The sequence below is a fragment of the Gymnoscopelus microlampas genome (assembly GCF_963454915.1).
Source record: "Gymnoscopelus microlampas genome assembly, chromosome: 19".
NCBI classification, from domain to species: Eukaryota; Metazoa; Chordata; class Actinopteri; order Myctophiformes; family Myctophidae; genus Gymnoscopelus; species Gymnoscopelus microlampas.
In genome coordinates this window covers 10,414,887-10,429,927 of record NC_139956.1, presented here as the reverse complement: position 1 = coordinate 10,429,927, position 15,041 = coordinate 10,414,887, and the positions used below count along the sequence as shown (strand labels likewise).

The following is a 15,041-nucleotide window of genomic DNA, read 5'->3' as shown; positions in this document are numbered from 1 at the left end:
AGTGTATTACTCATTTTAAACTTCATCTGCACACTAAAATATGTATCTGAAAACATTATAGGTTCGAAATAAGCCAGGTAGTAGCAAACGTGCTTCACTGGCCGTCTCTCTCTCACTTGTAAACAAACACTAGCCGTGTGCCAGCACGGCTGAAGTGATTGAGATCCAACGTCCCATAGCCTGAAGGGATGGGACCTTCTGATTGGTTTAGAGTCGTTGAGCCAACGTTTCGGGCTGAACCTTCAAAATAAAATGACCGAAAATGTCACTTCAGTGCGTCTTTAAGAGGGTGCAAGTCAGTGGTTCTCAAAATGGGATCCTCGAAGGGGTTCCACGGGGTCCCCCTCCCCAGCAAAATGTGGTAATATGGTATCAAACTCAGTTCAACCACATTAAGCCTATACTGAATACATTGACTTTTTGAAGCTCAACTTATTAATTTGGGGTTCTTTGACATGAAGTTTGAGAATCACTGTTGTGATATTTTTGTTATAAGAGTTAACCTTCCGCCAGAGGCCCCTAATTCCATGAGCCAATGGGGGTTGACCATGACCTCCCTGCAGTTTGAGTCAATTTCTCATAGCAAAAGAAGTCACAGATTGACATTATGCCTATTTGTTAATAGTAAAAGCCCCAAAAGCGTTGTAGAATTAACGTATTTTATTATTGTTGGGATGACATGGCATATTACCGTTTTGAACATATTTGACAGCATGTTTCTTTCACAGGTATGATGGTTGCCTGTATTGTGGAAAAAGGATATTTTATATGGCAAAACATAAAATAATAGCAAGCTCTGTATGCAAGAGAAGCAAAGGTTTGATTGTCAAGCAATGATGTTTGTATTAATCTAAATGTTTCAACACTGGGCTTTTGTGCTGCCATCTGTTGCTCCTTTGGCCTCTAAAGCAGTGGTTCTCAAACCTTTTCATGTCAAGGATCCCCAAATTAATACGCATTTGGCCGTGGACACACCCATCTCAAAAGAGTCTGTGCCAGGGATCCCTATACAAGATGTTTTTAAATATTTCAAAAACATTAAAGATTTTGAAAATAGCTGCTCTACAAGCTCACAATAAAGCATTGCGAGCTTGTAGATCAGCCATTTTCAAATAACAGACGTATATTAGGGTTAAGTGGTTCAACCCATTTTGATTCTATATCAACTCATTTTCCTGGGAACCCCCTAAGGGGACCCCACTTTGAGAACCACTGCTCTAACAGACATTAGATAAATGTCATCACAATTTGATAAACAAAAAAATAATTAAAATGTCTTTAATGTCAGAACACTGCTGCCCAGGTAAAAAAAAAAAAAAGGAAAAAGAAAAAGTTGATTGTTAAACAAAGTCCAAATGACTTTTCTTTATGCCAAAATGTATACAAGGAGAATATTTTGCCAAAACAAATTTTTGTATTGTATGGCTATGAACTTGTTTTACTCCATGCTATAAAACAGACCCCAATAAAACACTCAAACAACGAGCGATGTAATCTTGACTAGAACATAAAGGAAACTATATAGATGCAAACAGAAATACTGTGTGAACACTGTCGATTTTAAAATATGGAACTGTCATTCAAGGTTTATGAAGAGCAAAAAAGCGGAAACGTACATCCCAAGTATGCTAAATCTAATGAAATAGAGATGGATACAAATATTGAGTATAGATGCACAGGTCATGTGGGTACAGATACCTGGCCTAATTTTCTGAAGTTTTACATTTGACCACTATCGTATCTTAACAGATGGGGAATCGATAGTTATTTTTTTCTAAGCCATGCTAATCTTTTGACATGCAGAGTTGTTTTAGAATCTAAAAATTCACGATGTGGATGGGAATCTATTTAGTGGACACGCCTGTACCCTGCTAGTCTTTATCCACTTATAAAGACACTTCGTTAGTGGTACGGGCTTTTCATTCCTGTCAAATTAAGCAAACCCTACAATAAAGTTAACTTTTGCATTTTGGGCATCAACATAAAATTATATCTCGAAGACTTCTTCCGTCTTTGATAAGATATTCAATAAAATAGCTCTGGCAGAAATTCCTGCGTTTCGCCCTTGAGAAACATATTTAAGGGAACGTGAAGGGCTTAAAATTCTGTAACGCTAATACTCTGCACTGGTTAGTATTGGTGATGCTGCTTTTATTGAAGATGATAAATCATAACTCAGATCTTGGGTCACTCTTCCAGGGTGGTTCTCTTCTTGCCAAAGTCAATGCGGTAGTTCTCCTCGATGTGTCTGTAGTTGCAGGTACCTCTCCGGTTGCAACCAATATTCCTCCAGAAGTAACACTCCCTTTTGCTGAAACAACAGAGTGCCGATTAAGCAGGTTTTTCTGGTTTGGAAAGGAAGTACATTCAATAACAGTCCATTTTAATTACTTGGCTCAACGTGGGACACAGTTCAGACCAAATTCTGCAGATGATAGTGAAAGTGTGATAAATGCATCAAACCCGACAGTGGAAACAGTACATTTGATGCCGTTCTACTGTATGTGTGCCATATTTTTCAATTTACTCCGTCAAGTATTGGTGATGCACTACATTACGCTAGATGCACTACATTACGATTTAAACTACGTCCATAGTTTAAATCAAGCAGTTTTTTGTAATGGTGCTTTTTTAAGCCACAACTGTGCAGGCCGATCATTATCACAATTTCTTAGTTCATCAGAGCTGATCACTTTGCACAAGGGGGAAAGTTTATTTAAAAACATGGCCAGTTGTAGGTGACTCACTTGGAATCATCTTGGATGCCAGCGGTGCAGGCCGTTTTGGATATGCCCATGTCACGCGGGGTCCTGTCTGGGTATCGCACACAAATAGTTATGCCCATCAGCTCATAGCCCTGCAGAAACACAAACACATGGTCATGAAGAGAAGTAGGGAGAGACAGGGAGGAGAAACGAGTCATTACACTCGGTACAGTCCTAATTATTCCTGTGTAAATGTGTGCCATTAATAGCCAAGACTGCACAACCAGATGGCACATACAAATAGCACATACACTGCGTTCACTCAAGATCTTGTCAGACGCAATGATTCATTCACAGCTTAGTTATAGCTCTCAACTCTTACTCTGACCTGTTTTTCACACAAACAGCGCTGCTATGACACCTACATTTCTACACAGAGATCAATGTAGATCTATGGGTCAAGCAATTATCATATTCAAAGTTAAACTAGGTATACCCTCCCATTTAAGTTTCTACAATATGTTTGTACCAGAAAGCAATTTTGTGGCTACTTCCTACCTAATCGCATTTACCATATCTTATGACACTTTACTTAGTACAGGAGTTGTCCTGAGGAATGCAGACCTAGTTGTTTTTGTTAATTAGTTGTTTAATCGTTTTATTTTCCCCCAGGCTGGAACATTACTTTCACCAAGGCAGCATACTTGCCTTATTCAAGACACTGGGGTTCAAACCTATAGCCTACCAATCCATCCAATCACCCTCCTCTCCATGTTGTACTTACATCAAACTGTTGGATTGCTCCTTTACAGCTGTTTGGGTGGACGAAATTGACAAAGGCACATCGTTTGTAATTCAGGCACTTAACACTGTAGACGACTCCGGCGCTGCAAGAGAGTGGTATGTCGATGTCAATTTGTAAACAATAAATTCAACAATTTCATGTAGATACGGTTACATTTTCCCCCCACCATTTCACTTGTTAAAATAAGTGGTAAATAGCACCATTAATTCCATAGTCATAAGTGTTTGTTCAGTAACAGGGGACTCCCCGTCTCTCCAGCTTTTTAGCTAAGAGAAAAGTCAGGATACCAATTTCTTCCATTCAGGTAGAGAGAAAGCATACAGGATAAACAAGTGAAATATACACAATACACAAATGTATTTTCTGCTTACTAAAGAGCTGGACAGGTGGGGAGGCCCCCCATTACTGAACAAGAATTACTATCAGAATAGAGCTTAAAATAATAAAATAGCAACTTTAAGTGACAATACATTCAGTGCTTGAATAACAAAGCTGTCAAGAACACTGAACAGTTCTTTGACACAGCTAGTAACGCAATATCCCTTTAAGGGTAGTGGTATTATCACATGTAGTGACGTTTCTTACCGGCTGAATAAATCCATCACCATTTCCTCTGTCACGTCCTTGCCCACGTTCCCCACCCAAATTGGAAATAGTTCCCTGTCAAGGAGAACAGTAATTTAAAAAAAAAAAAGGTACTTGGGCATCAACATACATTTTTTACTTTAATATAAAAAAATAACTCACGGTTCTGGTTTACGTTGGTCATCTACTGCGCCTTTCTTTACAACAGGATTAGGATTGGGCCGAGTCTGGACATTTGGCTTATTATGGACTGGGCCCAAGGGTGTGTTGCTCATGGACTGTTTGGGTTCCTCCTGGGATGGAGGAGGGGGACGGGGGCTTGTGGCAGCTAAAGGAACTGGAGAGACTCTGGTGATATTCTTCGTCTCGGCTGGTGGGAGAGGAGGACTAGGATGGCTCCCGTTATTAATGGCTCCTAAACACAATGACGTGTTGTGTCACTTAGGTACAATAGGTAAGCACACTCTCTTCTGCTGCAATTATTCTGAATCTTAAGCAATTCTGTGGGTGTAAAGGTATGCATCTGAAATCTGCATCGTAAACCAAGCAATTCTTGTTTCAACTAAAACTGGTTTAACCCATTAAGACCTGAGGTCACGTCTAAAAAAAATTCCCCCCCCAAAACAGAAAAGAATCTACGAGTTTTCAAAAATAGCAGATCTACAAGCTCATAGCGCGGCACTCGGTGCCGCGCTATGAGCTTGTATATCTGCAATTTTTGAATAGCCAAAGAAATCTAAAGTGACATAGATGCGTTCCAGGTCTTAATGGGTTAACGTTATCAGAGACAGGCGAGTCCAGTCAGTTGAGGTATCAAGCAAACATGTGGACGTATGGTTTGCAGCCATGTAAGTGACTGGCCTTCAGAAACAGCCATGATTTTTGCGCACCATTACAGCCCAACTAGTAATTATTGAAAATGTATAAAGAAAATGCAAGTGAACCTCAAACGAGTACTTTTATTTCCTTTTAAGCAATGCAGCATCTGCATAGAACTCTCAAGAGTAATAGCAGCGACATGCAAAGACTTACCTGGTCTCCAATGTAACTCTGACAGCACCTCTAGCGCTTTATCTACAGTCCCATGAATTATTAAGGCATTCGAGCTCTGCTCCCGAGTGAAGCCGTACCCCTGAAACGGCAGCACAGGATCCACAGATGAGCAACTTCACATGAGCATGGACAACGAATTCTATGACACCAGGCGTCCTGTTCAAAATGTTCTCCATCCTTAGCATTTGTCAGCTTCTATGCACAAATAATTTTAAAACATCACCTGTAAATATGACTTTAAATATACTTGTAGCCACTTGGAATAAATCCGCTTACAATTACAATTTCAGACATTTAGCATACTCTTAAATCCACAGTGAATAACAATACAATGTGCAAGGTCAGAGTAAACGCCATGAAATCTAGTCACCCAACAAGCGGGTAAGTTGTCAAGTAATTATAGTACAAGTATATGCTACAAAGTAACCACAAGACATCTTCAATATGTTTTGTATGTAGACTACTTTTACTACTTCATTCTTTAATTTCACTATGGTATGTCATCATGTCTGTGTATTAGAGTAAAAAACAGCTTATGACAGAAGAAAAAATAATAATTCTGCTTAATAGCCTAAATATTGCGTTTTTTTTTATAATCAATCTTGCAATTCATTGTCTAATTCGACCAACAAAAACACAAAAAAAACATTTCTGATCTCAAGACTTCCTGATAAGACCAAAACCATTTTCTGTGTCTTGCTCATAACTGAAACAGAATCAGCACAGTAGCTCACCATTAGTTGTGTTATTTGCACGCGCATCAGTTCCTGGGCCGCATCTACACAAGAGCTATCCAACTTCAGAACTTCTTTAAAGGCTTTGGCAGCTTCTTCATATCTCTGTGGGGACAGGAAGCCATCATTAAAGGCAAAAAACAAAACTCCTATGTCAAGAAGCAACACTGTAGTCTTCTGAACTTTACGACACAACAAGAATGTGCAGCCAATGACAAAGCTTTTGATAACAAAGGCAACCCAGAGATGTGCATAGCTGAGCCATGTGGCTCACCACAGACCTTGCCTGTTGACTACTAAAGTGCACTATATGTCAGATATTGATTAGAGACAGACGGTAAGTAATTCCATGGCCTTGGGTTGTGGTTTTATGATGGTCCAGTGTATTGTGTTATTGCGGACAGTGTGACATGCACTGGTGTTGCAAAGACATCATGACAGGGACATTCCAACCTGGGGTATCTCGAGCCAGATTACTGAACCTCAACAAACATCTCAGCCGCATGATATGCATGATCAAAAATAAAATACCAGCAATAAATGGTACAGTGCTTACCTTCAGACCCGCCAAAGCCCTGCCCTTCCTGTAAAGGCCTTTGACCCAGCCAGGGCACATAGTAAGGGACACCTCTGCATCAGTCAGCGATTTCTCAAACTTTTGCATTTTTTCAAAACAGAAGGAGCGGTTGCCAAACAGCCTACAACACATAATATAATTTACTTACAGTTTGATGAAGGGCAAGTGACAAACAGTGTTGAAGCTCCATTTTAAACTTAAGAAAAGTAGCTGTAATGGGTCAAATTAGTGGTGACCTACTTGTATTCTGTAGGGTTGAACTTAATTGCTTCTGTGAAATAATTGATCGCAAGACCAAATTCTCCAGAGCTTGCAAATTTATTTCCACGAACTGAAAAGGAGAAAAAAAAGTAAATACGTTGTCCAGGAAATACAATGAAAATTATACATGAAGATTAATATATTAATAACACAAGTGGTGGAAGAATCTCACCTGCAAACTCTGTGCTAGTTTGTATATTATCTTTAAAGCCCATCTTTCTTGGGCTGACAAGAGTAAGAGTATTCTGTTAAGGGAAGACAATACAATCAGCCACGGCACATTTCTCTCTTAGTTCTAATCAACACAAATGCTGCATTTTCAACCCGCTATCAACCGGATATAGAAAGATGGCGGATTTGAAACCGCTGCAAAATAGGCTTCATTTACGGTCTATAGAAACCAATGGCGTGACGCTGTCCATATTTGTTACGGTCTATGGTTACAATACATGTGTCAGGCATTATTTGAACTGTCCACACATAGGAATGCAGCTTTATTTATTGATATGACGTCAGACAGTTAACCACACCACGGTTAACCGTGGTAACCATGGTTAACCATGGTTATCCGCCCACACCATGGTTAACCATGGTTAACCGCCCACAGTTCAGGTTTAACGTTTACCAAAAAAGGTCCAAATGCCATCCCTAATGCCTAGTAGACGTCAATATTCAAATAATTTACCCCACCTGTTTTATATGGTTCTGTACTTCATTAGATTGTTCTTTGGGCGGTTCAGTGTCTTTGTGTGGTTGAGTTTCTTTGGGCGGTTGAGTTTCTTTGGAGAGTTGAGTTTCTTCTTTAACTGGGTTCTTCTTTTTATCCTTCTCCTTTTGCTCCAATTTACGTTTGGCAATGAGAGCAGCTTTACTCACAAAACTGCAGCTCATATCCCATTCCTGAAGAAAGACAGATACACACGTATAACATACATATGTTTACAGCTAAAATAAAGATGATTTATTGTTTCATGAAGGATGAGCTGCAATTGTCTCTGGTGTCAATAAAGTAATAATACCTCAGAGGTTCCCGAGTCACTGTCCTCCTGTTCACTGTCCTCATCACTGGCAGTGAAGTAAAGTGATTCCTCCAGACTTTCTGATATGCTGAGCTGGTCTTTACTGGAATTGGCATCGTCTTTGCGAAGATTTCCATTTACGCCTTTGCTTTCTCCCCCTTTAGACTGCTGCGAGCCGTCTGTTACCTGTCAATTAGACAAAGTGAAATTATGACATGTGAAATTATGACGGTCAACTTCATTGCCACTGTGCTACCCACTAGCCTGGTATAATGGCATAATTTGAACACTACGAGCTGTAGCTGCTCGCCACCCCAAATATCACTGAATAATGCAACATTTTGTAGGCCACCAGAGCTATCTAAGTCCACATGCCGTGCATTGCAGTGCCGCCTGGGTGCGGCCTGCAGGGGGCACCCAAACCAAAAGCACCAACTCTATAGAACCTTTTAAAAACAGGGGGAAAACTATGATATATGTGCACAAAACGCAGATCATGGATAATGTGTACGCACAAAATGCGGTATAAAAAAATACCAGCACATGCAACAAAATACAAAATTAGTCCTCTTGATTAACATTGGGTCCCTGACCCCCTGTGTGGCAGAGCACACAAGCAATGTCTGCACGGAGATGAACTTTCCATCTCTATCGATTTACAAGCTGTGTGAAGGACACGTCAGGTGATAATCCCACCCCCCCTCTCTCCCCTTGTCTGACTGTAAGTTGCCAGTTGGCGCTCCATACAAAAAGCGATACTTGCCTTTACATTATTATTTTTTGTATTCGGTTCTTCTTTCTCCAACTTCTCCCACCGTTTTCTCTCCCTTTGTTTCTGTTTAAAGACAATAACAGGAGTGAGACAACTGTACTTTCACACAATCTAATGTTTGGGTTATTATTGCAAATGCCCTGCTGACAGGATGGGGGGGCATTAGAAGATTAAGAACAAAAAGTCACCTGTTTTTTAACTTTCTTCTTCACAGCCTTTTTTTTGCTTTTCTCCTCCTCCTCTATTAACTTGTCTGCTCTAGCTGCTCGTTGTTTCTTTAATTCCTCCGCTTCTATTATCCTGGTTGCTCTGTTTGCAGCTGAAGTACGTTCATACTAAAAGTGGGGTGGAGTTAAACAACACACATTACACAGAGTCCAAAGGTTTGACAAAAGCAGAACCAATAGAAGAAAATCAACTGACTTAACATGGCAAACTAAATTTGACCTCACATTCACAATCTCAACAGGTTCTTCTGATAAGCGACGCAATGGAGGCTCAGCGTCAGTGTAGCCGGGATATGTCAGACAATTCTCCATTACTCTTCTATTAAGATGTGAAGGAAGCCCGGGGAAGCAGAAATCACTGGGGAGGCCGAGACCATTTTGTACATCCATACCTTTGAGATGGAACAGAAAGTGCTTTAGCATCAATACCGTGCACTGAAGCACACACGCGAGATCAAAGAAAAAGCCTCCAGAAAAGAATAGAAACTTTGGCTGCCAGTTCAGATCCATTATAACCAACATATTATGTACCGTGTAAGTCCTTACAATGTGCATCGTGGCAACAAATGGTACAAGAATTCCCTTGTTTATACTCCAAACTGTATCAAAATAATTATGTGTTCTTACCTATAACTGTCATTGTCTGTCGTCCAGGAGCCCGTAATTCCAACACATCCAAATGCTAGAAAGGGAGAAAGAGAGTTCAAAAAGCCAGAAGGATCTCATAATGAACCTTAAAATCAGTGTTCTGTTCCATCAATACATCCGTACTTCTATACATTAATGGAATCTGAATATATATAAATAAAATCTGAGTATATACAGTGAGTGAGTCTTTACTTCCTGTGTTTATGATTTATCTAGCGATTGTTGCATTTATTATTAATATATTACCGATTTCCATAGTGCAACCAGTAATATATAGCAGTACACTAGTAAACACTGTACTAGTGCTGCGTAGTTAACTGAAATGCACCATTTCCAACATTAACTCATTCAATGACGGCTGTTTTTGTAAGCCCACACCGCCAATGACGTCTTTTGACATCTCTTAACCAGGAGATAACACGATCCAAAGATTTACTGCTCCATTCACTTCCTGGTTAAAATATTAGGGAAATATTCTGAATCTCTGTTACTGTGTTTTACTATGTATTTTTGAGCGAAACATGCCATTTTCAACTGGGTATAACAAGCGAACGGGAATCACGATGACATTTTCTTTTCACGGAAGCATAGTGAAACCCTCCGTGATTAACAACCATCAGGGGATCGATCATACTGGAGATAAATATTCTGTGACTACTTGAAAAGGTACGAAAATCTCGAAATCCTGGTAGTCTGGGCTTTTTGTTTTTCGCAGTGAACAAGTTCTCACCGACAAATGTTGTTCATACGAGTAAAAGCATTCCCCACTGTGTGCGGTGGTGAGCCCTTAAGTAACTACAACACCCAACCTGTCTGAATATTCAGTCACTTGTTTTGGTCTTTTCTAGCCTTTGTTTGTCATTCAAAACAATGGCATAATACCAGAATCATTAGCAGCGACATTCCCCAAGACAGGCACGCTACCTTTGATAAATTTCCTCAGCTAATGTTAGCAAGCTAATTAAATTTCACATTTCCGTGTACCCCTATAGAGCACAGTCATGAGCGATTATCACGCTCATTCACTGGCTGATAATGCCTTCATCTGAGTCTGAGCTGAGCCTTGAGTCCAGCATCTTGAAATATGAGGACATCTTCTAAAATCTATAGACGGATAAGTGAATTTAGTGAATTGGGGGTGATGCCCAAGTGCAGTGCATAGTTTTACCCATGTAAATGTATCCATTGATCTATATAGTAATGGTAAAATCATTAGCATGCAATATTGAGTAAAGTAAAATACTAATGTGCATGCAATATTGCTCCAGGGGCGAAAGGTGACCCACCCATCCATTACTTCCAGGCATGTGTGTGCATTATTTGACTATATCTATTGGATTGTGGCAAACTGGTACGCTGAAGACTACAAGTCAACTGAAGCCAGAGGCTGTTCGACCAGGTTTTGGTTTTAGTTAGTTATGGAAGAGGGACAACACTGCTTGCAATAGAAAATGGCAAAACACGCTAAACTGGTGCCAAGACACTCTAAACTGGAAGACAAATAAGACATTTTACACCCAGTTGCACGGGGCAAGTAAAAATATGTTTGACAGAATCTACTTTGTCTGCATTTGTTTATGTAATAAAAGTGTCATTTTTAACCAAGACCGATTGACAATATTTGCGCTTACATCATGCCCAGGTAGCCCTGTTTCACGGGCACTGGGGTTAGAGTCTACACCATTATACTGGGCTTAGAACAACAATTAACAGCTGATGAAGGTCAAGGGGTTTGAAGTGTCATTATATAATCAATTTGGCCTTAGTGTTGCACCGCTTCACTTCCCTTTGTTTCACCATAATTTACTCTGCACCTCTCAAGTTTATAACACCCAACTTAAGTAACAATAAAAAGTAAACAGTTTCTAATCCATCACATACTCTAGTCCATAAGCACAAAATTAAAGAGACAGCCAGCACCCTTGCTCAGAGATAATCTGATCTCCATTACCCATGTCCAATTTCCTTTACACATAAGCAAACAAGGCAAGATAACTATCAAACCATGATACCTGCTACATGGATATTCATTTTAGCTACAGTACTCAGTACAGTCAGTGGCATAAGGACCTTGCATGTGTATAGGGGAAGGGAAACGACGTCAAGGCGAGTGTGTTGAGGTGCAAACAAGGTGCTTCTTGTGTAGATTTGGCTCCTTATTGAGGCTCAAGAGGAGCTTGCAAAATGAACAGTTCATAAGATTTGCAGGCACCTGTATGTCAATACTTATAGTCTGCGAAAGGATAGAAAAAGATATCACTTGATCCATCATCTCAAACACAATGCTGCTACCTGAGTTTTCACCAAGCATCGCCAGGCTTTCAGCAGCACCTGTGGAAAGCCTGGTTTCTATTTACTGCTCAGATCCACATTTAAGGCCACCTACTGTATATGCCGTGTAATTTGTACCCACGGTCCCACGCACACGTTTCCGTATCCGCTCTACATTGGATCTAGAACCTGCAAAGCCATTTGATCCCAGTCTATGCACATTCTGACATGTGACAGCGATGCGTGCTGATCAAAAAAAAGAACTGATCTACAAGCTGACGACGCGTCCGCATCGACAACTTGTAGGTCTTTTCTATTTGGGAGGCGGCACTGTCATACGATTAACTATAAATCAAAGGGTAAGTGATATTTTTTTTAGTTAAAAAGGTTAAAGTACTATATTCTGATAGTAATCATTGCTACAGAGCGTTTGTTCGTCTCAGGGGTCTCTCCAGCTCTTTAGTAAACAGAGTATAGTACATTTTCAGGTAGGTGACAACATTTAAGCCAATCAGGAGAGAGCACTGAAAAAAACATATACACACACAGTGTGTACAATGGGTCATTAACAGTGGTGTAAAGTAACTTAAGTACATGTACTCAAGTACTGTACTTAAGAACAATTTTGGGGTATTTTTACTTTACTGGAGTATTTCCAATTTTCTGTACTTTTACTTCTACTCCACTACATCTCAGAGGCAAATATTATATTTTTACTCCACTACAATTATTTGAACATTTTAGTTACCTTGTAGATTTTGATAACATTACATTAAGGATAAGGAGAAGAAAGTCCGCACACTTTGCCTGATGAAGACCTAGAAGGTCAAAACGTTGCATAAATAAAAAGTGAGGTTTTTTTGGAGCTTGATAACAGTGTGCAGACTTTCTTCTTCTTATCCTTGATTCTTCCCTTGATGTCCAGCACCTGGCCTAAATGCAGGCGTGGGATGTGCACACAATCTTCTCTGATAACATACATTACCCACTTCAGTCCCATCTATATATCTATCTCTATATCTATCTCTATATACATCTATCTCTATACATACACACACACACACACCATTTTGAAAATAGCTTATCTACATGCTCACAAAGCATCACATAACGAAGCATTGTGAGCTTGTATATCTGCCATTTTCAAAATACATTTTTAAAACATTTTATGCATTTGAAAACTTGTGAAACGGGGCATTCTGCATAGTGACTACTTTCTACTTTTGGTACTTTAAGTACATTTTGACACCAATACTTTTGTACTTTCACTCATTTGGAATTCAGGACTTTTACTTGTAACAGAGAATTTCTACTTTCCAGTACTTTTACTTAATTAAAAAATGTGAGTACTTCTTCCACCACTGATTAAAATGACGATCCCTATGCTCATACTAAATGTTATGTGGAGCAAATGGATCGTTCTGCTGCCACTTCCTTGTTCACAACCAGTGTTGCCGTGTCCGCTTATTATAAGCTACTTTGAGCTTGTTTTTCTGCAAAGTTGCTTGTAAATATTGGTAGTTGTGGGTTGCTTTTTTTTGGGGCTGGTTTTTAACCTGTACTTGCTTATTTAGGCTTGCTTCCAACATTTGGACATGTTGACATGTCCACGTTGACATGTTGGACAACATTTTTTATTATTATTTTAAACCAGTGGTTCTCAAATATTTTCATGAAAATCTTTTGTGCCACAGTGTTTGTGTTGTTAGAATGTTTTTCTTCAATCATTTTTTTTTAAATCTAAGTTTAATTGCAAGAGTTTTTGCAAATAGCAGATATACAAGCTCACAACGCGTTCATGCCGATCCATAAAGGTTAAAAGTGCTCATGTGGCCTAATAGTCGCTTGTTCTGCGCTTGTTTCCCTACACCTGGTTGCTTATTTCTCTCAAAATGGCAACACTGTTCACAACTTCTTATCAAAACAAACAATCTCAGATAATAGCTACGGTTTAACATGAATAATTATACTTACGACCATGCGGACGTTTGCATATTCTGGAAAGCAAAACAAATGATAAAAACATAGTTATAATGTGGAATATGACTAAAGAACGCACGTTATAATAACGTACACGTCATAAACAAAACATTTTTTTTCTCCCCTGGAAAAACCCCACAACAAGTTAGCCATAGCCCTTTAGCCACGTTAGCTACAAACTTTTGGTAGGAGGCAAACAAACATCAACATTTGACCCACCTGTACGCTCTCTATATCTCGACATGTTTAAAAGGTGTTTGCGGCCTCCTGCTCGGGTTTTTAAAACACGCTGAAGTTCCGCTTATTATCAAACTTCTTTATTTAAACGCAAACATTCGGTCGGTTGGCTTTGAACTTTTTTCTCCACGCACTGTTCTGTTCCGTCGCCACGGCGCGCGCTCTGTCTCTCTCCTCCAGACCAGAGTTGAGAGTTCAGCTGAGCTCAGAAAGTTGTTCGGCAGCCTTTTTGTTTTACGCATGCGCTTTAGGCGTGACTTCTTCTACTTGTGATTTAGGCGAGTAACATCCAGCGTCCACCACCTACTGTTGGTGGAGTCTGGACCAGGGGCCCTCTTGATGTACTTTATTTAGTAAGACATGAGAAAAACAGTACATGGAAGTAAAGATTCACTATAGGCTCTATTCACAGTAGCCATATTATGAAGACATTCACAAGTGTTAGTTACCAATGATACTTTACTAATGAAGGCTCTCTGTTCCATTCTGGTCAAACAGAGTCAGGGTGCTGATATTGTGCATGTTGGCTCACTGGAAACACTCTGTTACACCAGTGGGTCTACAGTTGGGGTCCAGGGACCCTCATGGGCTTCCAAATGGCCCCTTACAGGTGTGTAACTCTGAGAGTGTACAAATGGAACCAAATGGACCCTTACATTTGTACACTCTCAGAGTTATGGGGGTCGTGGAAACCACTGTGCTAGACTTAAATGGAACAGAGCCTTCATTAGTATCATTGGTAACACCTGTGAATGTCTTCATAATATGGCTGCTGTGAATAGAGCCTATACAAGGTCTACTAAACTGGAAGGCTCATAAGGCACTATAAAGCTTGTTTAAAATGAGATCCCCACGCACACAAATCATGATGACATATAAGACAGGGGTCTTCAACGTTTTCAGGCCAAGGACCCCCTAACTGAGAGAGAGATGAAGCAGGGACCCGCTCTAGATTATATGAAATTGTGTTTCAGATTAAGGTAAAAAAATATATATCACACAAAGATTTGGCAGACCCCCTGTAGTAACTCTGAGGACCCCCTAGGGGTCCCGGACCCCCAGTTGAAGACCCCTGATATAAGAGACAGACACACAGAACGTTATACAATCAGCTTACAGCCAAATAAGAAATATGAGAGAGAAAAAAAGGAAAAATTCAGGGATCAG

The 15,041-nt window shown here is 39.9% G+C and overlaps 1 protein-coding gene across 1 annotated transcript; it reads right to left on the bottom strand.

Annotated features, from left to right (window-relative positions):
- Positions 1 to 1,267: 1,267 nt before the first annotated feature.
- LOC311034574 (uncharacterized protein) lies at positions 1,268 to 14,038 on the bottom strand. The gene is made up of 18 exons (XM_084042453.1): positions 13,857 to 14,038; positions 13,632 to 13,654; positions 9,366 to 9,420; positions 8,964 to 9,130; positions 8,700 to 8,846; positions 8,503 to 8,574; positions 7,740 to 7,925; positions 7,411 to 7,620; positions 6,893 to 6,965; positions 6,700 to 6,790; positions 6,439 to 6,580; positions 5,883 to 5,987; positions 5,128 to 5,227; positions 4,258 to 4,510; positions 4,096 to 4,170; positions 3,490 to 3,592; positions 2,748 to 2,857; positions 1,268 to 2,311 (listed from the first exon to the last, which is right to left on the bottom strand). Exons 1-18 carry the CDS (start codon positions 13,879 to 13,881, stop codon positions 2,188 to 2,190), a joined length of 2,061 nt encoding a protein of 686 aa, XP_083898579.1. The 5' UTR covers positions 13,882 to 14,038; the 3' UTR covers positions 1,268 to 2,187.
- Between the last annotated feature and the right edge of the window lie 1,003 nt (positions 14,039 to 15,041).